At 41.8% G+C, this 25,767-nt stretch overlaps 1 protein-coding gene across 1 annotated transcript in view; it reads right to left on the reverse strand.

The window, feature by feature from the left end:
• The window catches only part of LOC126195069 (ATP-binding cassette subfamily G member 4), a 219,579-nt gene that overhangs the window by 107,130 nt on the left and 86,682 nt on the right, over positions 1–25,767 (reverse strand). The window contains exon 2 of the mRNA XM_049933519.1: positions 17,255–17,372. Within this exon, the coding sequence (XP_049789476.1) occupies positions 17,255–17,372 (118 nt within the window). The remainder of the gene's footprint in view (positions 1–17,254; positions 17,373–25,767) is intronic.

The raw sequence follows: 25,767 nt of genomic DNA on the forward strand, positions 1-25,767 counted from the left end.
TGCATCAAGGCGGACTCAGTTTCTGATATTGTTGTTTTGGGGTCAGAACTGCTACAACCAGTGTTGAGATCACACCGTTTTGTTATGGGTGGCCAACGAAAACATTTCAGACACACCGTCTCTCAGAATCGAAACGCGTCAGGGGGTGGTATAAAGGGCGACAATGAAACCATCTCTTTGCTTGGGGGGTTGATTCCCACCCACGTCGCGGTCGAAGACAACAGTTCGCGGTGCGATAAGAACCAGGACGAGAATCTTGACATCGATAGGCACTGTTGTTACCCCCTGGGCATTTCATCCCTGATTTAAGGACATCGCGTGACTGCAACCATATTCAACATGAGATGACCCCTTTGGAGTGTATTGAGACAGCAATTTTTCTCTGCTGTACTGACTGAAATCACGAGGTACTGTTAAAAACCATTCGATGAAGTCCGAACGTATATCCGTAGCAGCAAAGTATTTATATGCTATTTCATCCATCCTTTTTCACGACCACGTTTGGCATAACCTCAGGGGATGCAACGTTCAGATATGCGTGAACAGAACAGTAAACGGTCCTTCTAAGACTTACCCGGTATTGCAACACCATTTATGCCAGCCACGCATTTTACTTGAGCATATTGCATGTGTATCTGTGAGAAACTTCGACGCACATTCTTCCTTGCGACTGCTCTAGCGCCTCAAGGTTGGCAAACACCATTCTTCCTTAAATTATCTAGAAGTAAGCCTACGGAGCGATTTGAAGTGGAAAGAACACGTAAGATTAATCGCGAGTAAGGCAGATGCCGGACTGAGATTCATTGGGAGGATCCTCAGGGAATGTAGACATCATCAAAGAAAGTAGCTTACAAAACACTCGTTCGACCAATACTTGAATATTACTCGTCATTGTGGAATCTTTACCAGACAGAACTGATAAGAGCTAATACAGAAGATCCAAAGAAAAGTAGCGAGATTCGTTACAGGTTCGTACTGTAAGTCAGAGAGAAGCTCAGCCAACTCCAGTGGCTGCCGCTGCAAGAGAGACGTTCTACATCTTGGGTGGTCTACTGTTTAAGTTCCGAGAGCGTGCATTACTTGAAGAGTCAACCACTATACTGCTTCCTCCTACGTATAACTCCACATGAGACCATCCAGATAACATTACAGAGATTCGAGGCCACACGGAGAGTTGTCAGTAATCGTTCTTCCCGCGAATCGCACGCGACTGCAACCGGAAACGGGAGAAAGTGACACTCGTACACAAAGTACCCTCCACCGCAAAGCGTAAGTTGGCTTGCGGAGTATAGATGTAGATGAAGGTATAGAAGAATGGAAAATATCTTCGCTAGCTAGAGGCAGACTTTGTAGGGAAACACGTCTTGACAGATCTGTGAAGAGGGATGCTTCAAGAAGGTTACGTACAATAACTGCGTTGAGATCAACAGGGGGACATGTCACTCAACCGTGGGATTGAGATATACTGAAAAAACTGTGTAATATGAATAGTATTATTTCCAGACCTTACAGTTACCCGCATATGCTCACCAGGAAGAATACAATCTTATACCGAAATCTATAATTGTAGAATAAAGGCAAATAATAGAAAATGGTAATAGAGAATGACTGACATATCCCTTTTTCGATTTAAACAGCACTCATTTTGTCAAAGTTGTCAAGAAACAAAAAAATAGTATGTTTTCAAGCAAAACATTCTTTTTAATCATTTCATCATGTTCGTACACTTTTCTATTACTTGTATAATCATTCATAATGCCCTTGAAGATCTATTCAGATACTACTGCACAAACCAGCTTAAATCAAATCCTTCAAAGGCCAAAGTGTGTGCTTTTCATTTGAGAAACAAGGAAACCACTCTCAAGTTGAATATAGTATGGTCAGCGGTCCAACTGGAACACTACGAGACTCCAAAATACCTAAGAGTGACACTTGAGAGATCTCTCACTTTCAAAAAGCACTGCATGAAATGAAAGTCGAAAGTTTCCACCAGGAACAGTCTCCTGGTAAAACTGGCCGGATCACAGTGGGGTAGTCAACCTGAAACAACACGAACTACTGCAATGGCACTATGCTAGTCTGCGGCAGAGTATGCCTGTCCTGTTTGGTATAAGTCAACTCATGCCAAACAGGTGGATGTAGCTCTCAACGAAACCTGCAGGATTATAAGGCTGCTTGAAACCCACTCCTGTGGAATGGCTTTACCACCTTGTAGGAATAGCATCACCACCTGATCGAAGAGAGCTGCGAATAAGGAAAGAAAGGCAGTGGAACAGGAAATTACCCATCCTCTGTACGGGCATGAACCGCATCCGCAACGATTGAAGTCAAGGAAGAGTTTCCTCAGGATAACAAAGGAACTTACAACCATTACTGTAAAAGCTAGTTTGCAACTATTGGAGGGCTACGACTTACCTTTCCCCTGATTTCAAAAGAGTTGTTGAAGCTTTACCTTCAGGTCATGACGTGGAATCGACAACTTGGAAGTCCCTAAATAGACTGACATCTGGAGTTCGAAGATCAAACGTGAACTTGGCAAGATGGGGATACACTGATCGAAATAATTTTCGGTGTGAATGTGGAGAAGAACAGACAGTTCGGCACATGCTTCGGTGTCGATTTTGTGCCCAGTCTCCTGTACAGAAGATGATCTCCAACAAGCAACAGAAAATACACTGGAAGTGGCTACGTTTTGGTCAAAAGTAATTTAATCATAACTGTGTAAAATGTATGTACATTTCCCTGTATGTTTCTGACTCAAGAATAATAATAATTCATAATTAAACAGTACATATCGATATAGACAGTATAATGTAAGTCAATATTGTGTTTAGTGCCGTGACGTGTAACATGGGAAAGTTAAAATCTCAAATCACAAAACCTGCAGGTGTTAAATTTCCCGTTGTATTTTATTATTGCTATCAGTTTCAGCATTACAAAACGCCACCTTGAGGCCCCCTGACCTTTTTGCAGGAAGGGTCCCATCTCCTGTATAATCGAAGTAGGGCCAGCATTCAGTCACTGATATCCGTAGACTTCTTTTTAACACAGTGATCCCTTCGATCATCACCTGCAGGCTCCGCAGTCAACATTCTGGGGGCTACATCGGTTAGTAATGTGTCAACATTTCACATTTGCAATGGCTTATGTCGCTTATATACACCTGTGATCTTGCAATGTTAATTACTTTTTGGTGCTGCGATTTATTTTTCCGTACATGTATTATGTACAGAGGACATAAACAATGAACACTGTATGACTATTTACCTGAAGTATGCACCTGTTTCCGTTTAGGAACAATGTTTCCTTTCCAGTAGGTTATCTACCGACCCATGACCTTCTTTTATCACATTTCTCTAGGACAGTTCAGGGCGTGTCGTTTCTTCCTTCTAAATTCATGTAAATCGTCTCCTGACACGTCTGACGGTTGCATCACCCAAGCCATTTTGAAAACTCACAGCTGCTTATTGCATCCTTATACAGGATGAAGCGAAATTCGCGCACTCGGGCTTCGCAGCGCGACTCCCGAGTACATCCGTCAGAAAAAGGACGTTAAAGAGTGGCAGTGTGGCAGCACTGTAACAACATGTATGGGAACTTCCTCTGTCAGCATGGTTGTTTGTGCTATACACTTGGGGCAGTGAACAGAGTTTTGGGTTAGCAAGCAGGGTGTCGATGGTTCGATCATGGGTTTAGGCATATGTTTTTTATTTGGTAAATGTAGTCCATGTGGTACGGTATCTGCCACTTAATCGTCAACAGCGATTGCAGCGGGTTCTCGAGAAAATATTTCCACTTACATACTACAATCGTAGAAATGGAAGATTAGACAGCTTTGAAAGAAGCCCTTTCCACGTCGTGGGCGTGAATTTATTCGCACCACTTATTCTACTAGGTGCGAAATCTGTTTTCTTTGTACCCTCCTCCAATGGATTAGTACCAACTTTTATTCTTGCCTCGTTGAGGTCAATTACATTTCGTTAGGGCCTTACGTTCCAGCAGGACTAGCAACGTGCTTTGCGAATAATGTACAAACTCGGTTACTGTTTGTATGTGTTATCCCTATGGTCCCATTAATTATGTCTTTCAACATTGAGTCTGGTAACCGCATGCTGTTTAGTACGTATCTCAAAGCATTATTATTATTATTATTATACAAATTTGGCCGTTAAAGACCGTGAAAACAGTTATTTCTTGCGCTTCTGGGAAGTCCTCTTTCTCTCAGTCCACACTTCTTTCATTCTTGCGCTGAAGGCGGCTTTTCTCTCTTCAGACCATTTAGTTCCACAAGTCTTCTTAATTTTCACACCGAAACCCGTGAATGAATTCAGTTTTTTTCTAAAAAGGTTTCTGTTAAATATTGTTTCCTGATCTATGTCCATTTCTTTTAGATCTCTTTCTGTGTTGATAAACCATAAATTTTTATTTTTTAGATTTGCGATGTACGAAAATATTTGTTTTGTAAGCCTATTCGGGTTCATCCTCATGATGTGAGCATAAAAGGAGCATCTTCTTTTTCTAATTTCGTCTGTAATTTTGCTGCACTTCGTATACACTTCTTTGTTGCTTTTTAGTCTGTATACAGGCTTGCCTTGATCATCTGTTATTTTCCTGTGTCCAAGAATTGTCCTCACAATTCTTCTTTCACGATTTTCTATCTGTTCTGCGTATGTAAAATTTGCCAGTGTTTCTGATGCATATAGTATCTGCGGTCTAATGACAGTCTGGTAGTGTCTGAGTTTAATGTTTTTGGATATACATTTTTTTGAATACATTTGTCTGCAGTAGTGAGTTGCTGTTTCTAGTTTTTATATTCTAGCCCTGCAGGCTGGATGACCTTTTGCCACAGGCTGAATTAGTTCACCAAGATATTTAAAATGTTTAGATACCTGTATTTTCCCGTATTTCGTAGTTATTTTCTTTGGTGGATTTTTGATATTTGTAATGATTTCTGTCTTTTCAAATGAAATTTGCAAGCCTGCTTTTTCAGCAGTTTCTTTAAGTAATTCTATTTGTTTTATTGTGTCTTTTTGTGTGTAAGCTAAACAGGCGAGATCGTCAGCGAAGGCAAAACAGTTGGTTTCAGTGGCTTTGTGGCACTTCCCTCCAATTTGGACTTTCTCAGCTCCATGTTTTTGCGTGAGTTTTCTCCATTCTGCTATGACTTTATCCAGAACACAGTTGAAGAGTACCGGGGACAGCGCATCTCCTTGTCTGACGCCGGTTTTGACCTCGAAATGCCGTGAAATTTCTCCTTGGAATTTTAATTTTGATGTTGTATTTGTTAATGTTTCTTTGATTATGGTGATTGTTGTTTCATCTATTTCATATTCTCGAAGTGTTTTGATGAGTGTGTCCCTATCGATTGAGTCATAAGCTTTTTTGAAATCAATGAATGTTATGAAATATTTATTGCTCCTTGTAGATAAATAGTTCATTGTTGTTTTGAGGTTAAAAATTTGTTCGGCGCAGGATCTTCCTGGTCTGAAGCCAGCTTGATATTCTCCAAGTTTTCCCTCTATAATTGGTGATACACGATTGAGCAGGGCTTTTGATAGAATTTTGTATGGGACTGGGAGAAGCGATATTCCACGATAGTTGTTAACATCCCTTTTGTCACCTTTTTTAAACAAAGGGTGAATTAGGGCAGTTTTCCAGTGACTTGGGATTTTCTTGGTTTCCCATACTTGTTCAAGTTCTTTGTGTAGTGCTTCTACTGATGTTTCTCCCCCAAGCTTGAGCATTTCTGCTGTAATTGTGTCTTCTCCACATGCTTTCCTGTTTTTGAGATTTTTGGTTATGTTTGTGATTTCCTCTCGTGTCGGAGGTGTTGAATGTGTTGGTAATGTTTCTGTTTGCGTAAAACTGAGAGTCTGGATGGGTGTTTGGCAGTTTAGGAGTGTCTCAAAATATTCAGCCAGGATTTCACAGTTTTCAGTATTGTTGGTGGCGAGAGTCTTATTATTTCTCATAAGGTATAGGCAAGGGGACTGGTATCCTCGGAGTTTCTGGTTGAATGTTTTGTACCAAGCTGCCGTGTTGCATTTCTTGAAATTCTCTTCGATTGAGTCCAGTTGTTGTTTTTCATATTGTCTCTTGGTGTTGCGAATAGTTTTCGAGGCATTCTTTCTGGCTTGCTTAAATTCATCAAAGTTGTTTTCAGTTTTATGTGAGTTCCACTTTTTCCAGGCTTTAAGTCTTTCATGCAGAACTTCATTACAGTTGCTGTCCCACCACGGGTGTCTCGGTTTGCTCTTTTTTGGAAAGGTTGTTTCTGTTGCCTCAATCAAGTTGTTCTGAAATTCTTGGAGGTTTTGTGAAGGGGAGAATGTCTTTAGTTTTTTCTGAAAATCCTTGAGGTTAGAGCTGGACTTAAGGTTGTAATTTCTCTGGGTTGTAAGATCAAAATTTATTCTATTTCTGTTTTTATATTCACCGTTTCTGCTTTTCTGTTTGTTTTTTGGGATCAGTTTAGTTTTTATTTTCGTGAGATAGTGATCGGAGTCGAGGTTTAGAGATTTTCGGACACGTGTGTTCAATATTTCTTTTTCACATTTGGAGGAGATGGCAATTATTATTATTATCACTGTTCTATCGATGGGATTGTGGAAACATCACGTCTATTACCGTTACGGAAACAGTGTGATTTGAAACTGAACATTTCACAATTGGTGGTATCGGGATGAATTATGCAGAACAATATCTGTCAGAAGGGTAATGCGCGTTAGGTGGAACAGCGCGCAGGACTGACGGCGTGTTTATACTGTATGCGCTGTCCACCAGGCAGGGAGTAGTTGGGAGCGGGCAGACATATGGCAAACATAAACAATGAATATGCGGATATGCTACTGGTCTTTGGTGCCTGTAATAACCCGGCTGGTGTTGGTCCTCGTGAATATGCCGGTAGATGCCCTCGTCTACGCCATCCAGATACAAACGTGTTTCGTCGTCTGGAACTGCGCCTTCGGGAGTGAGGTTCTTTCCTTCCACCATCGCGCGACACGGACTCGCCGTACTCCAGCTACTGAGGAAGCTATTCTGGAGGTCATACACCAAGAACCTCTGCGAAGTGCATGTAGTGCTAGCAAGGCAGCTGCGTGTCTCGCTACGCACGTTCGTCAACGTGCTGCACGAGCATGGCTGCACCCTATCATTATGCTTTCACGCAATACTTGCATCCTGCAGATCACCACAAGCAGATGCAATTCTGCGAGTGGTTCCAACAACAGGAAGCCAACGATGACACCGTAATAAGGTCGGATGAAGCAGCATTCACTCGTGAGGCTGTTTTCAATGTGCACTATGCCCACCAGTGGTCTGAGGTTAACCCGCACGTCACCCGCGACCGTGGATATCAATTTCGCTTTGGTATCAATGTCTGGGCCGGAATATTGGGCGACAGGTGTTCGGGCCCCTAAATGTTGCCTGACAGGTTGACTGCATTAAGGTATCATGCATTCCTTTCAACCTATCTGCCTGATATGCTGGAAGATGTTCCACTACATGTTCGGCAGAGGATATGGTTCCAAAATGATGGTGCACCTCCACACTCTGGAATTAACCTAAGACAGTATTTGGACAGAACATTTCCAGGCAAATGGCTCGGACGTGAAGGTCCAGTTGTACGGCCACCTGACGCAAACCCCCTGGATTCTTTCCTGTGGAGACACCTGAAGGAGCACGTGTACTCTACTCCGCCGACGATAGCAGCGCTTGTTCGTGCTGCTCTTGTTACTGAGGACCCAGCTTCGCTGCGAAGAGCCCAGAGTTGTAAGATCCGGTGCGTTGAGCAATTTGGACGTGGAGGGATGTCGCTTTGGCATCTGTTGTTCTGAGGAAAAAGTATTCTGTTGTGAAGGTAGGCGGTCATTAATATTGACGTTATTATTGTCACTGGTTGCTAATGTGCGACATCCGAGCGCTCATATTACATGTATTATAAATGACAAGTAGATGTTGTGTTATTGTACAGTGTTATCATCTTTAGCATCTCGAAATTGTTTTTGTAGTTATTCTGTCCTATGACAGGTCATTTGTTTCGACTGTCTATTTCTTATTTGTCTAACCACGTATTTGTTATGTTCAGTGTTACAAAAATGGTTCAAATGGCTCTGAGCACTATGGGACTTAACTACTGAGGTCATCAGTCCCCTAGAACTTAGAACTACTTAAACCTAACTAACCTAAGGACAGCACACATCCATGCCCGAGGCAGGATTCGAACCTGCGACCGTAGCGGTCGCGCGGTTCCAGACTGTAGCGCCTAGAACCGCTCGGCCACACCGGCCGGCTTCATTGTTACAATATGTTATTAAGTTAGGATGCATGTGACGTGAGAAACGGTGTACATTACAGTATGAAACGTCAGAATGAAATTAGCAAATAAAAAACATGCGCCCCAACCCAGGATCGAACCCTCGACATCCTACCTGCTAACCCAGAACACTATCCATTGCACCAACTGCACAGCGCAACTAAAACGTGCTGACCGAGGTAGTTGCCTTACATGTGGTTACAGTGTTGCCAGATTGCCTCTCTTTAACGTCCTTTTTCTGCCGGTTGTATTCACCGGACGAAATTGTGTGAGAGACATTTTTTTATCGCTGGCATGTGAGAAACCGCGCTGCAAAGCCAGAGTGCGCGAATTTCGCTTCACCCTGTATAACGCTTCCATCACGCCTCTAATTCTTTCGTGTAGGACAGGGACTTGTCTCTGTGACAAGTCCTCTTTCTGCACGAAACGAAATTTCAACACTGGGCTAGATAGGGAAATATATCACTCAACAAGCCCCATTTAGAACGAACTCACATACCCCAAAAATGATGACGAGTCTCGTTTTGTGATCTCAACACCTCAGTTTTCTGGCTGTTAGCAAAGGAGGATTTAAGAATCTTCAGTTTCTCAATGATACGGGTGTCTTATTGTAACACGGGACGGGCCATCTTCTAGAGAGGCAATCTGTGCCGAACAGATTTGTCGTCTTACTTTTGGATCCACTACTGTATAAAAGAAAGTTCTTGGTATATGCCACAAGCCCTACTTTCGTCTCTTTCAAATTTGTGGTATATGTCAAAAGCCGTACTTCCGTCTCTCTCATTACAGGTCAGTATCAAAGCTGAGACTTATGTAAGTCTCAGCAAATAAAGGCTACACGGCGACAATAAGATGCACGCAAAACCAGTTCCCGGTACTGGCTCTGATGCTTTGCAGGCGCGAGAGGTCGCGTAACGTATGTCTAAGCAGTTCCTTAGTTAGGTGAAGGTCGCTGACGCTGCCCGCTGACGTCAAGGTGAGTGGCTGTAATTTCCTTCTGCGGCACGAGTCTCGGCAACCAGTGAAAGACGTTCGTCATTAGAGGTGCAACCCTCCTGTACGGGAGACAGAAATGCGATTTCCCTACTCATAATATTGTTGAGAAATGCTATCGGTCACCGATGTTTTAATAGAAAGCTCTGAATGCCTTCGTCATTTCGTTATCAGTTGTTCCGTTCCACTGCACGTAACCTGATAGGAATTTAGCAATTACTGGTATCTGCCTTGAAAAGTGTGAATCCGACTCCAAACGATAATTTCTTCCACTGTAAATTCACTGCCTCATTCTAACTCTAAAATATTATTTTACATTTTTTTCCTGATTAATTTTTACTGTTAACAGCTATACACAAGTTTTTATTACCCACTTGCGCAACTAAATTTAAGATAGTTGAATTCAAGACACCACACCAGTCAAACTAAATGACAGTGTTGTGACTGATTAATCCATAAGCTGCAAATAATTGAAACAAATACTTTGTAAATGTTGCAGCAAACACAGGATTACATTGTTCAGTTGAAGAACCAAGAGAATATACTAAAATGACATTCCACAAAACTTTTAAGCAACTAGAAGTAACACCAACATTCTTCATTAAAATGAATAAAACTATAAAAATTCTAAGAAACAAAAGCTCATGTGGTGTTGATGAAATTTCAAACACAATTCTGAAAAGTTGTTCCAACATAATAAGTAATCCACTTAGTGAGTCACGTAATTTGTCATGAGCCAGGGGACTGTTTGAGAGAGGTTAAAATATATAATTGTTAACCGTTTTCATGAGAAAGGTGACGAGGTAGACATAAGCAGTTGTCATCCTGTTCCCTTACTGATGCGTTTTCGTAAAATATTGGAAATAAAATACTCAAGAGTAAACTGACACTTAGGTTGAAACAATTTACTTAGCATATTACCGTTTGGATTCTAAAAGGGTCGTTCGACTGACAGCGCTATTTATACATTCATTCACCAAATAATACAAGCCTTAAATAATAAAATATCGCAAGCCGGTATTTTTTGTGATCTTTCCAAGGCGTTTGATTGATAGATCATATTACTCTCTGATAAAAGCTCAAGTTTTTATAAAAGTGATAGTTTTACACACAACTGGTTTGAATTATACTTAACGGACAGATTACAAAAGGTTGTACTAAATAATTGAAACAACGGTAAGGGTAGAAAGTTTTATTGACTGGGGAAAGAAGTCACAATGAGAGTCCCACAGGGTTCAAATTTAGCCCCACTCCTATTTCTTGTATGGTTCAATTACGTTCCACTTAACATTCAACAAGCACAGTTGGTACTTTCTACTGACGATATATTGTTATAATGAATTCCATTAGAAGGAAAGCAACAGAAAAGATGGCAAATGATATTTGTGTCTGCAGACACGACATCTTTGTTACAGCAGTCTGCAGAAACCAGTTCATAGATGTTGGCCACTGATGGGATCGTGTATACGACTGAAGTTCATCCTCTCAGCGTCAGTTAAGGCCTAAGATGGTGAACCGTATCACCGAAACTGACAGCTGTATAATAAATTACATCGAAAGGACGGCAGCATTTTATTACGTAAGTGAACGGCCGAAGTCACTTAAATCTTCAGTCAGAAGAATGGACGTACAAAAAGCATCGTGCATGGTGGCTCCGATGACGACGAACTTTGCCAGACTCCTTTCACCACCGTCATACCTGGCTTGATGATATAGGGCGCCACTGGATACACGACACGATCACCTTTGATTTGCAAAGCCAGTAACTGGGACAGTAGGCATTACAATTAAGACATGTTGAGGCCGGAGACAGTGTCCTATCTTCAACGTCTCTGTGAAGTTATCTTTCAACGAGCTAACGCAAGACTGCATGTTGCCCGTGCTGTCCTGACATATCTCGAGCCTGTAAGCGTTCCACCGTTTCCCTCACGAGCACGTCTTCCAGAGCTCTCAACCACCGGGGCCGGCTGCTACGATTGGTGACCTCTGGAATACAAATGAAGCAGAATCACATGGCGTACCCGTATCTGTAAAATGCAAGCTTTTGCCACGGAAATTCACAATTAATAAAATATTCCGGTGTACAATGCCATGGTCGGAAGACTTTCACTTTAAAACCGAACATCTCGTCTTCATCTGTGGAGGGCATCTTCAATGGGAATCGTAGCTTCTTTGAGTGTCAGATTCACTCCCTGGATCATTACTGACTGCGTCAAAATTTCGTTTACGCGCCTTCACACGCAGGGGCGTGACGTCACGTGCTTTCAATGTCCGAGAGCAATGTTGGCCGTTGTCGTCTGCCGTCGTCCGCTGTTGCTGTCACCCCTTGGTGGAAGACTGGTACACATATTCTTCAGCACCAGGATCCAGATGTCATTGAGTTCACGCCCTCCGCCATCCCATTGAAATTCTTGCGGTGTTTCATAGTCTCTTTGGCCCTCTTTACAGCCTTTCATGGAATCCGCTTGTGGCCGCCAGTGCCTGAGTTCTACCAAAAGGGATGTGGTGGATTCCTGGCTCCAGAAGATACTCCGCAATAGGTGATCTGTCAGTCTCCTTCCCTTATACAGTTGCAGCTATGGATTCCGTGTAGTTGTGGGGAGGTGTACGAGCGTAATACAAAAAGCACGGTCAGAAAACGATTAGAACAGCACAAGAGCAATTGTAGAAGGGGGGAGATTGACAGACCATCTGCTGTGGAATGTTTTTTGCAGCCAGGAGACTATCATATTCATTTTGCTGGGATTCAAGTCTCAGCAGCCACAAGTGGATACGATGAAAGGCAGTACATAGAGGCCATAGAGATTGTTAAACACCCAAGGAATTTCACTAGCAAAGAGGAGGACATTAAACTGAATGACATCTGGATGCCTGTGTTGAAGATGTGTACCAGTCTTCCACCATAGGGTGACAGAAACAGCGGACGACGACAACCGACAACGGCCAGTTGCGCTCGGATATCCAAAGCGTGTGACATCACGCCACCGCGCGGGAGCACGCTTAAACGAAATGATGCTGCAGTCAGTGACGACTTAGCGTGTGAATCGAACACTCAAAGAAGCTACCTTTTAAGATGCCTTCCACAGATGGGGAAGGAACGTTGGCCTTTAACGTGAAATCCATTCGACCACGGCACGATACCCCAGAATATTTTCATAATTGTGCACCCATATCTGTCGTCAAAGGTCATTAGGTTCATAGACCAGCTGGGTTAAAGGCATTGTTTCTGTGTACTAAAGTTTCCATCCTGTATACCACCAAATAACCAACAAATTTAATAATCTATTTTTCCTGGAACGGTGTACATGCAGAATATATAAAATTTAGTGATATGCTATGCTTCCTACTGTGGCAGTTGTAGTGGCCAGCAGTGTAAAATACCAGTTAAGAATCTATAGATACTGTGCGATATCCTTCAGAAATGCATGCCTGTCTGGAGGACATTTCACAGTACACAACACAGACACTGCAAATAGCATTAGATGCCTAGACAAGACCGCGATAAACGCAATGGAAGTCTCAGCGGGATTTACAGCAACTGGACGATGCAGGACGCAGACACGCAATGACATGCGGAAGTTTGCGTCTGTCAGTGAAGTGTGGTCGGATAGACGAAGCGGTTAAGCCGGACGCGGGAAATCCAGTTTCCAGTCCCGGTCTGGCCCAAATCTTCATTGTCACTGATCCGTTGAGAAGCTTTTTCTTTCAGTTTATAGACAGCCTAACAGAAAATTAGATACGACTGCAAAACTTAACAACCAAATTAACTTTCTTAAGATGAGTCACTGCCATGTAACTTACACCGATGTAGCTTAGACCATACGTACGAAGAACTGTCACAGAGTAGTACAGAAGGGAGACGAAGAGAAATGACACTTTCGTTTAAAGATAATAATTACGGTGAAGTCACCGCGATTCATAATGGTCCAATGGATGTTACAAAGGGTGGGACATGGTTCTTGATACGGTATGTAATAAGCATTGACGATAGTGCAAGCTCTGCAACGTGCTCCCACGCTGGTTACAAGGTTGGCAAGGAATTCTTGCGGTAGGGCGTTCCGTTCTACCACCAGGCGAGTTGACAAAAGCTGGATGGTCGTTCCTGCATGTGGACGTTCTGCAAGACTCCCCCCCCCCCCCCCCCCCAACGCACCGCACGCGTGGTCGATGGGATTTAAGTCAGGAGAACGAGCAGGCCAGTCCATTCACCGAATACCTCTCGTTCCAAGAGCAACTCTATCTGCTGTGTTCGATGAGGTCGTGGATTGTAATCCATCACATTGAAGCAGGGGCTAAATGCATTCCTGGAAAGACCCACATGGAGAAGGAGTACAGGGCACCAATGACGTAGACTGGTGAATGTATCGCGTTCAAAGATTTGGAGGTCAGTACGCGCATGCAACATAATGCCTTCCCACTTTATAACACCTAGACCACCAAACGGTCCTGTTCGACGATGCTGGTTTTTCCTTTACATTTTGGTAGATGGGAATACGTAATACATCCAGGAAGAGTGTCGAACATGAGAGTTTGGTGGTTTAGGTGTTATGGTGGGAGCGGCATAATATTGCATGGTCGTACTGACCTCCAACAGTTAACATTATTGTGACATTGTATTCCCTCCTCATGTTCGTGTTTTTAGGCTTGCATTCGTGACAGACTCCGTTTTTATGGGTGACAATGCGCAACCGCTTCAAACTGCACAGGTGGAGGAACTCTTGGAACGAGACGATGTTTGGCGAAAGGACTGGTCTGCGTGTTCTCACGACTTAAATCTCGTGGACCACGTGTGGGACGTGTTACGGAGAAGTCTTGCAGCGCGTCCGCAAGCAGCAACGACCACCAGCAGTGGTCAACCGCGTTGATGTAGAAATGGAACGCCTTACCGCAAGAACTCCTTGCCAGTCTTGTAGCCAGCGTGGGAGGACGTTGGAGAGCATACACTGACGTTCGTGGTGATCACATACCGTATTATTATTATTATTATATAGCGTATGATACATAACAATCACAATAACACATAAAATACAGTACCATAGACACATTAAAATACGGTTTAGATATTTATATTTAAGCCATTGATCCAATCCACCACTTCGGAAGTAACCAGGTTCGAATCCACTAGATTTCCAGGGAAGGCACGGAGGCGGCAGTCCACTGCTGTATGCTTCATTGTTTGTGAAATGTCAGCACAGTCACAGTATGGGGTGTCCACCCAACCCCATTTATGAAGACTCGAAGCACTTCTTCCTACACGACATCAGAAACGGTTAAGCCTGCTTCAAGTGTATCTTGGCAAGCTGAAACCAGTGAGCCTTACTGTTGTATCTTCAACTTTCAAGATGCCCTGTGTAGTAGAAGATGTCCATTCTTTCCACCAGCTGTCTTTGGGGTCGAAATTGTTGCTTAACAATTCCGTTTTACATGCCGGTTTACGGGACTTCAGCCTGGATGATTCTAGCTATCTCACATCTTCGTGAATTGGGATTGACGAGTTATTTAGTATTCTTGATCACAGATGACCAAGATGTTTTTGTCTTCCGGTGTGAGGAGATGGTATGTTACACAACACCGGCAACCACTGGACTGGAGTAGCAAGTAATGTTCCAGATGTGATACGCATAGTGTGACGAAGTTATATGTTCACAGGGTGAGTATGGCAGCTATTAAGCCACACTGCAGAGCAGTACTCTGCTGAGGAATGGACGAGTGCTGGAGCAAATGTTCTCAATGTGTTGGCGTCAGCTTCCCATGATGTACCAGCTAGAAGCTAAAGAAGGTTATTACGGCTCTTCAGTTTTACAACAGATTTACGTAATTGGGCTTTGCAGTATTCAGTTAACATGGCCAACAACCACTAAGTCTTGGTTCACTTTTTCTGCGTTAAAACTTTGGAAGACCAGGCCTAATATCAAATTAGCTGTGTGAGTACTTCACTCCCTCTTTTTCTGGTTGTTGTTGTGGTCTTCAGTCCTGAGACTTGTTAGATGCCGCTCTCCATGCTACTCTATCCTGTGCAAGCATCTTCATCTCCCAGTACCTACTGCAGCCTACATCATTCTGAATCTGCTTAGTGTATTCATCTCTTGGTCTCCCTCTACGATTTTTACCCTCCACACTGCCCTCCAATACTAAATTGGTGATCCCTCGATGTCTCAGGACATGTCCTACCAACCGATCCCTTCTTATAGTCAAGTTGTGGCAGAAGCTCTTCTTCTCCCCAATTCTATTCAATACCTCCTCGTTATTTATGTGGTCTACCTATCTAATCTTCAGCATTCTTCTGTAGCACCATATTTCGAAAGCTTCTATTCTCTTCTTGTCTAAACTATTTATCGTCCACGTTTCACTTCCATACATGGCTATACTCCATACAAATACTTTCAGAAACGACCTCCTGACATTTAAATCTATACTCGATGTACATTTTATATCCTCTCTACTTCGACCATCATCAGTTACTTTGCTCCCCAAATAGCAAAACTTTTTTCTGGTTAAGGTACTCAATATTTTTGGTATTATTAATTTGCTCCTAATCCACACTGTATGGTTTTGTAGTTTTCTTCAATCAGTATTACGAAACGGGTTGGTAGAACCTTGGAATAAAGGATTATCAGCAGATAATGCAGTATCCAGATGTTTTTGAGAATATTTTAGTAAAAATTTTAAAGAATTTTGTTCAACAAGTATCAGCTAAGGTGTGGATGTCCACACCGTAAAATAATATGCTCTTCCGGTATGGATGTCGACAAATTTTGTGCTGTCGAGTTGAATGACGTCAAGCTGTACAACGAAACCAGAAAAACAGTGCAATGATCGTCAGATTCTGCAGTTTGAATAACCAGTAAGAAAAAGGCACCACATCGTAGTATGACTTCTATTTTGCGACACACTGTCGTGCTTCATGCACCTTGTACTGTCCCTCTCTGCGTCTAAAAGTAGCTAAAATTTAACTAAAACAGTGGGAGACGACACAAAAAGATTGCCATTAATCTATTATACGGAGAATAATATCAAAACTGTAAATAAGTTGACAAACAGTCCAATATTCAGGGATATTAACGTGACATCTCTCTCCTACATGAACACATAATTTAATAATAAAATTTACCCAGTACATAGCTTAATTTGGTTAAATTAAAAAAAAGGGGGAGGGGGAAACGACTGTGTTGCAGTATCAGCGTTGGGTCTAAGCTCACTGTCACACGACATTGTCCTGCATAGCTACCTTGGATAAGGGATATACTCATAGCATTCGTAAAAGCAATGCCTAAGAAAAATGGAGATCAGGAATCTAACCCTTGTAGTGTACAGTTTCATTTGTCAGGAACTTTATTGAGGTGCACCCTCATGTGTTGAGTAAAATGATAATTTTGGTAAGAAGACGTCAGCTTGCTGCTTTGATATAGTTTTCATAGTCTCAATCTACAGGTATGTCACAGCGCTGTTGAAAATTTGTAACCCCTTTGTGTGTGTGTGTGTGTGTGTGTGTGTGTGTGTGTGTGTGGCGGGGGATGGAGGGGGGGAGGGGGGGTGCGCGCGTGAGTGTACGACACATTTACTAAACGAGTTCACATACAGCCGGCCGAAGTGGCCGTGCGGTTCTAGGCGCTGCAGTCTGGAACCGCGAGACCGCTACGGTCGCAGGTTCGCATCCTGCCTCGGGCATGGATGTGTGTGATGTCCTTAGTTTAGTTAGGTTTAACTAGTTCTAAGTTCAAGCGGACTAATGACCTGAGAAGTTGAGTCCCATAGTGCTCAGAGCCATTTGAGTACACATACAGCTATTACAAACTCACTTGCGTTGCAACACTACGGGATTTAAATACTTTGTTTTTATTTTGATCGTAATCGTCTTCGCCGCCGTGCCGACTAAAGTAGCAATTATTAGCGATTATATAACTGTGTCGTTTAGCACACTTTCCGTTATGCATCGTCAGATCTCACCTGTAGCCAGAGAGGATGTCGAGGAGCGTGGATTTGCCAGCACCGGATGGCCCCATGATGGCAATCAGCTGCTTTGGAACGAAGCGGCCGCATACTTCGTGTAGGATCTTTTTCTTGCCTGAAATAGAAAAAAGAAGGTCAGATAGAACTGTGTCAAAGTGCAAAAGAAACCGTATTCCTACGGCAAATTTCACATACAGCCTAATGAGCTCCAGTTGTATCTAAGTACAAAACAAATAAACCTGGGTATAACTATCGAGAATCTCTATACCGACACCATTAAAATGAGCACAAAATATGGGGAAAAAGCTCAGCCAATCCAAAACCCAAGCGTTACTGATTGATCATTGTAGGCCCGTTAGCCTGAAATATCGGGAATCCCTGCCACTTCAATCGCTAAAGGGGCAAGTATCAGCTTCTCTCCCTCAGAAAGAGTCTAGGAGTAATAATAGATGAAAATCTAAATTCGACTGAGCACGTAACTACATTATGCAAGAAGGGATCAGTATCTCTCCATGGCCTACAAAAATATAAAAAGCTCGTTCGTGTTAACCTGAAAAAAGAAACTTGTAGATACCCTTATAATTTCAGTAATTGATTACAGCGATGTTACCCTGAAAGGTGTTTCTCTGTAAAGCTCACGGCGCTTGGTATTGTTATGAACGCCTTTGTTCGTTGTATCTGTGATGTTCGACTCTTTGATCACATTTTACCATCATACACTCAGCTATCCTGGCTATGTGTACACAAGCACAGAGCTTTCCATACCCTCTGTCTGTTCCACTGTTTTATCATCGAACACTGTCCCTCACATGCCTCCTCCATCTTAACACACCTATCCGAACAACATGCCAGAAACACCCCATCAGTACAAAAATCTTTCTGTTGCACTCCATCGTTCAGACACTTTCAAGAAGTCCTCCCCAGCAGGAGAAACTCGACTCTGGAATATCTCCCGCATTATGTTAGACAACTGAATAAATTATTTACTAAAACAACAAAAATAACTACCATTGTCCCTGTGCGCACTCGTTACCCCTGTACATCCTTCTTTCCATCTTCCTCTTTTCCTAGAAATCTTAGCTGGTGCAGTCTCCTTAAATTTCTTTTCACAGAACTAGCTATATCAGAAAACATCTATTTTGTAAATCTATAAATTCTTTTTATTTCTTCCACTATTATTGTTATTGTTGTCATAATTATTATAATTAGTGGCAGCAGCAGCAGTAGTAGAATTAGTGCCAGTGTTAACTTTATTATTTCAGAGTTAGTATTATTTCCTCTCACTGTCTCTGTAGACTCTCAAATCATTTTAATAATTTTTATCACATCAAAATTGTTTTTTCTTAGGCAACTGTTATGTAAGGAAGGTACTGTATGTTTGAAACCCTGGTATGGTTTAAGAGAGCGCTTCATTGCCCTAATCGGATACGGTTAAATAAATAAATAAATAAAATAAATAGTTCTCAGAACAGGGAACAACTCGGGGTATTCTTCAAACATGTCAAATGACAAAGATTTTTCTTGGCATCTCGTAGACAATGTCAAGAAATTAAAGACGCATGATTTTATACAGTACATTACGTTTAACCTAAAATGTATCCTAACTCTATCAGAAAGAAATCGATGGTTGTCCAGAAGCATTTTTGTGTATTTTCCTTTCAGACGCCCCTGTTTTTCGGTAGATCGTCTTTGTCTAACAAAGCAGTTGTCGTTAATTAGATTTGTCACACCTATTACCTTTGTTTCTGGGAAAATATCTTCACAACAGTGAAAGAAAATGTAATATGTGATCGTCGAAACGTACAACACAAAACACAGAGTGAAGCAACAACAATCACACGAGACACATACGCGATGCGACGTAGTATGACGGATGCTCTGCAACTAGGATGTTTTGGAAATAGAACACTTAGATTAGAGGTGGACTGTCTACAAACTAGATCTTTTTAATGGATTGATCTGCATTAGAGTTAGGTAGAAACTGTTCCAGGTCATCGAGTTCAGGTGGGCAAAACTCTTTAAACCGCTTGAAATTTATTTTGGGGTTATTTTCATTGATTCCCCAACACGACACGTTTCTGTTGAAAAAAATGCAGGTTTGTACATGGCAGAAACAGATGAACATTCAGGCCTTAATCCGGAAATTATTTTATGATTCATATACAGTTTACTGATGTAGTATTTCGACTTCGATATGTCTTTAACGTACAACACCTCTGGAAGTATTCAAGGTCGCCAGTGTCTAATGATTGTACTCATATATCGTTCTCATGGACTGCCAATGATAGCAGATTGTTGACATTCATTTACTTTGGCCATAGGAGAAAAACAGACAAATCTGTTACACTTACTTTTGCGAATAAAGCTATCTAGATCGTGCCCTATGAGGGGATCTGTCCAAGAATTTGATTTAAGCGATTTAAACCAGGATTTAGACCAGGATTGCCACGCTAGTACTTGAACCGCCGTCCATCCAAATACTAGTAAAGTGTCCCATTATAGAGCCAAAATAGTAGGCGAGCTGAGAGTGGGGTAGAGAGGGCCCCAATTTGGAGTATTTGGGAGGGACTCCCAGTTCCATTAGCTGCGATACAACCAAGGGAAACCTTTCGGTATCCTTCGCTGGAATCCGGATGCAATGTCACACTCTGCAGGAGGGTAGCAAAATACTACGGCCACAGTTGGTGAATGGAGGTTTAGCAATCTGTCAGAACTTGTGTTTATTGTAGCAGATCCAGACTTCGGTCACTGGGTCATCATTTTTACTGTAGCAGATAAAGTTGATACATTTCAGCCATTATTTGGCATAGCCCCTCTTGGACTGTATAAGTCAAGAGCTCAAATTGCAATGCAAAGTAAGAGCGACTACGCCAAATAAAGGCTGCAATGTGTTGACATTATCTACTTCATTGAAATGGTCACTCAGTAACCGATATCTAGATGTGGTACAATAAACCCAAGTTTCGACTAATTACTGTACCTCCTTTCACCAACTGAAATGAGTACAGTCTCTGAGTACTTCCAGGTTCCAGATGGAGTGAAATTTAAAAATATATTATCATCACCTGTGGATTACGATGATTACAGCCTAACAAATCTTTGAAGCTATCAAAGTTATTTCTAAAGTAAAGTAAACACCACACATGGACTAGGCCTTAGACCTGTTTCGACCACCCATCTGCTGCATACAAGGCCGCATGAGGAGCGACCTGTCATCGTAAGACATGCGATCATCGTGTCGCCAATCCCTCCAGCCGTTATTGTCAGCAGACGAATCCTGATGATGCAGCTGCTTCTTTATTTAAGTAGCTTGACATGTGGCCCCAACATGGGCAAATTGGACACCATATCACACCTCCCTATGCCAGAAAAACCTGAAGAGGTATCAGGAACTAAGGATGCGTTCTTTTGCAACAGAGGCAATGACCCGTTTGGCTGTGAAGGTTGTTATTTCTATGCAGAGTTATCAATATTAACTAGCCTCTTCGCCACGGCTTCCCCCATTTATGAGTTTGACACATATATTGAACACACCTCCTACTCTTCCTCTCTGTTTCCACCTCTTCCTCTCTTTGTGTGTCCACCTCGTACTCCCACCTCTGTCTATCTCCTCCTTCCTAATCTCTCTGTCTCTTTATCTCCTCCTCCCTCTCTCTTTGTCCATTTCCTCCACCCACTCTCTTTGACCATATCCTCTCTTTTATTCATCTCATCTCCAGCCATACTCATTGGGACACGTAGCTCCTGCAATATCAGCACAATAAAGTAGGCGGTTACTACTCTCACAGCAGTGTGGGAAAGCTGCGCGGTCTGTGCAGGCTCCTCCCACTCGGAGGTTCGAGTCCTCCCTCGAGCAGGGGTGTGTGTGTCGTCCATAACGTAAGTTAGTTTAAGTTAGATTAAGTTGTGTGTAGGCTTGATCCCATAAGACCACAAATTTCCAAAATTTTACTACTCTCACAACATGCCTGCCATGCAAGGAAGGCTACATGTTGGGGCCCAGGAAACTGTTTTTTTGCCCCTAACATGTAGACTGCACTGTAAAGTAGTTTTGATTTGGCAAGCTGATACAATTGCCAAAGAACATTACTGTCATGCAGGCAGCCTACAGGCCAGGGGCGGGAAAAACACGTTTTTCTCCATATTTCCGCTTCTATTGGGGTGGCGATACTGCTGTTTGTGTGCCAAATTTGGTTCAAATCGATGCAGGGGCTTTGGAGAAGATCCAGGACATACACACATACAATCTTCTTTGTTTATATAAAACAGAGTATAATTTTGTTATGATTTTATGTGTATTAGGAGAGCAGATGAGAGATACTAAAGAGATAGTGATGATGAAATGGGAGAGAATTTGCGGCAAGGTGACGGTTTCCGTTGTAAGAGGGCACTTTGTGCCTAGTTTAAAATGTCCTTTGTGGAGGGAGACAAGAGAGAGACGCCAGAGAAGCGACCGTTACCTTTAGGAGAAGGCAATGCTAGCTAGTCTAGATTCTTAACCTCTCCAAAACTGTACCAATGAGAACTGTTAGGTTGGCTACGAAAAGTAGAGCATTCTTCGCGATCAGCAGTTTCCTCTGAAATCTGACGTGTTAGATAACTCCCACAGTAAGAGCTCTGGGCCATTCAGATTGGTTTCTTCCGCAGGTTAGACGCTTTCCGGTGGCTGGTACAGCTAGCCTCAAGACTGCCTGGTACTGCTGTTAAGGAGGCGTGTGGAGTGCTACAATAGCCAGGAAGTCGATCTAATACTAGCAGTTAGTAGGAGAATCCATATATGGCCTTGTTACCTGCAAGGTGCGACAGTCAGACCATCTTAAGTCACGGTGGCGACTCGTAATTACAATCACAGCCGGATTACCGACGCTTTATACTGCCGCTAATGTAACTTATCTCGTTTTACTGCCGTATGGCATCATTAGACCAGATCTCTCTTGCTCGCTCTCGATTGTTTTATTTCTTTTTTTTGTAAGGGCACTCTAATAACTTATGTATGCACATTTTACCGAGTAACAGGGCGTTGTCTCCTCGTCCCATGATCGCTGGCTTGTATCCAGGCACTTTTGCCACCGATTCCAGTGGCCTTTTCACTTTGTATAAGTTACATTAGTCATGTAACCCTGGTCTTTTCAAATTTTACCAGTTTAAAATAGTCTTTAGTCGACCATTATTGCAGGAGGACTGAGCTATTCCCTTCTGACCTTAATCTATTATCTTGTCAGATCTATTACCTTTAATCGTCTAGTCACTGTTGAACCTCGCCCGTACTAGGAAGTGAAATCTATGCCTTAGGGTAGGTCAGGACAGCGTGTGACTGCTTGTTTCCACTTTGTCACAAGGGTAACTATTTCGCTTTGCTATTTACATCGAAATTTAGCGTGCTAATGTGTGTCTCTATTCATCCTGTTATTTCCTTTCTAACACATGTTGATCTGTATCATTTCAGTGTTAGGCGTCTGTAGCTTCAAGCGACTTTTAAACAGATCTTTCAACGTTAAATGATGTTTTATGTACTGAGAAGTGTTAATTTTATGGCGGGGTTATTTCTCAACATTAAATAATGTTTTGAGTACTGGGGACTGTTAATTTCGTGCCGTGGTTCTAAGGTAGTAAAGTGATCAAATTTAAAGAGAGTCAGTTTCAAATGCATACCCACAGTCACCATCGATGAAATGGAAAAATAATGTCTTTGTCAGTTACGAAGAATTATTTTACACCACTTTTCCTGGTTTATCTATTGTGATAAGTGTAATTGCACTCAAGGTGGAATTCTGAAACTTTCTCCCATGGGACAATATATGCATTGAATATACGCTGCTGTTCCTTTAGAATTTATTTTTTGTAAGTGGTAAGCTTCGTTCGATGTTGATGCAGAACTCCCATGGTAGAAACGAAAAATTTTCAATTGACGACTTGCGTCATTGGGAATTATGCTCTCATCTGAGGCTGTTATAGGCAACTGCTAATGAGGTACAGTAAAGGAGCTAGTTCGACCTATATGCTGCACCTTATCACACTTTGAGTTCGTGTAACGAGGAACTTTCAGTCTCAACTACATATTCAATATTCAAAAGGTATAACGACCGAGTGACTTATCCCCGCTGTTTCGCTTTGCGAAAGTGTGCCGTCTTCTTATTACTAGTCGAAAGTCAAATCGCATTATTCATATATTACATTTTCAGTTTGTGGGTACGTATCATGGCATGAAACTTGAACATATTTTTGTATGAACACTTGCGGTTAAGTCAAGCAGTGGAAACACTCAAATTCTCAGCATTAGTCAGTAGCACTACACTTCAAAATCTTCAGAAAATTACATTTGATGTTAACAAACTTTTTTTTCGGAAGCTGCGATTGCTAGTCGACATTTGATATCCTACGTCGTCCATCCTCAGTTATTTTGCCGACCATCTACTACTTCATTTGAGCCGGCCGGTGTGGCCGTGCGGTTCTAGGCGCTTCAGTCTGGAACCGCGTGACCGCTACGGTCGCAGGTTCGAATCCTGCCTCGGGCATGGATGTGTGTGATGTCCTTAGGTTAGTTAGGTTTAAGTAGTTCTAAGTTCTAGGGGACTGATGACCCATAGTGCTCAGAGCCGTTTGAACCATTTGAACTACTTCATTTTCATCACTGTGACATTAGAAACGTCACCACCGTCACTGCTCATCTTACTTTAACTCCTTATATGGTTTTCTAGTCACACAGAGGTGAACGCCCAGCTGAGATCCTGCACGGACACTGGCACATCTCCTGCCGTTGTTTTCTTGTCGGAGAGCCACGCCGTTTTTCTAAGACATACTTTGGAAACGTGCTGGAGCGCTAATAATAGTCACGAATCGAGGATGCGCTTACAATGAGCGGCCCAAATACAGCTGCCGTTTCTTGTTGCAAGAGTAATATATTATCTGCAATTGCCGATGGCGGCTCCTTAAAAGGCCACAGAGATACACATATTATCAACGTGCACTGCTTCTACGTCAAAAAAAAATTCTCAGATAAGTAATATCAAACTAGCTACGATGAGATAAAGAGACGTCCCGTCCTTGACACATTATCAGTATTCACGTGAAGAACTGATAAAAGCTATGACTATCTGATCATCACCTTTTCTCTGACATATTTCGAAATTATATGTCCTTGTCATATTCAAGACCATAGACAGCACGTTCTAAGAAGGAAGGAAGTTCAGGATTGAACATTCCGTCAACGACGAGGTCATTAGAGACGGAGCGCATAGTTTGCGCAAGGAAGCCCCTTCGCCCCCCCCCCCCCTCTCCTCCCCCAGATACACATAAAGAGAAATACTCTATGAAGGAATTATGAAAGTATGTTTCAAAAAATCAAATGAAACCATTACATATCATTTACTTCACGAATGTGAAAAACAGCTTCATTAGTGATATAATAACTGTAGAAATTAAGATAACACCACCTTCTTTAAAATCAAATCCGGGGCTTTCAATTTTACTGCTAGGTACTCGTTCAAAATAGATAACGAAGCGAAAATAGCGATAAAATAATTGTACGGCAACCGCTCTATAGAAAAAGCTATTAGACACACTGGACTTACTGGAACAGATAATTGACAACGGAAACAGCAGGAAGAGGCGAATCATTTTGGAAGCGTTAGAACAATGATTTATTACCGAAATAGTAATCACTAACAACAATACATATCTTCCCAAAAAATGTAGTGAACTATTATAGTCGGCTTTTAGGCGTGGTAAAAACCTGATATATTTCATATTGTAGGACAACCCAGTGCGAATCTACAACTCAAGTTCAACAACGAAATGTAAAAAGTATTATCATCTTTCAGCGTCGATATTGACAACAGTTTCGTTAAAATAAACTGGAACGTTAACATTGCTGCCTTAATTTGAGTAACAAATGATACATATCGAATCGTGATTTTAAGTTTTGACAAGATAACCCACGTGAAACAGTACGTAATATCAGTATCAAAAAGTAAACATTTAGTACGAAAAGCTAACACAAAATCTCCTTATAGAACAGGAAATTATTACAAAAGTTTAATTTAGAGATTTGAATTATGACAAAAGACCGAAAAAGTTCAGAATTATCAATAACAATGATATTGCATGCTTTGTTAACTTTAAGTAACTAGTAATACTACTACTGTGCTTAATAAATGAAAATCACCAGTTTGCTTTTGATCTACAAAAAGCAAACTGGTGCTTTTCATTTATTATAATGTTGTTCTACCAAGAACCGATGGAAGATTGTGTTAACTTCTGTGCTTAACACGGAGGCGGATGAAATGTTAAAGGAACAGTAGACGGAATACGTTTACAAGGAACTTTTTTCTATAGTGCTCTTTCTTCAGTTGTATTACCGATATATACATTTCAGCAACGATATTACTGTTTCATTTAAGTTCTCAAATTATACACTTTCAAAACTGTTACTCATTTTCATTAATTTTTAAAAAAATCTTTGTTTATAACTTTTCCTCTATTCTGTTGGACTCCATGCATTAAATTTAAGA

The sequence above is a fragment of the Schistocerca nitens genome, chromosome 7 (assembly GCF_023898315.1).
Source record: "Schistocerca nitens isolate TAMUIC-IGC-003100 chromosome 7, iqSchNite1.1, whole genome shotgun sequence".
Lineage (NCBI taxonomy): Eukaryota > Metazoa > Arthropoda > Insecta > Orthoptera > Acrididae > Schistocerca > Schistocerca nitens.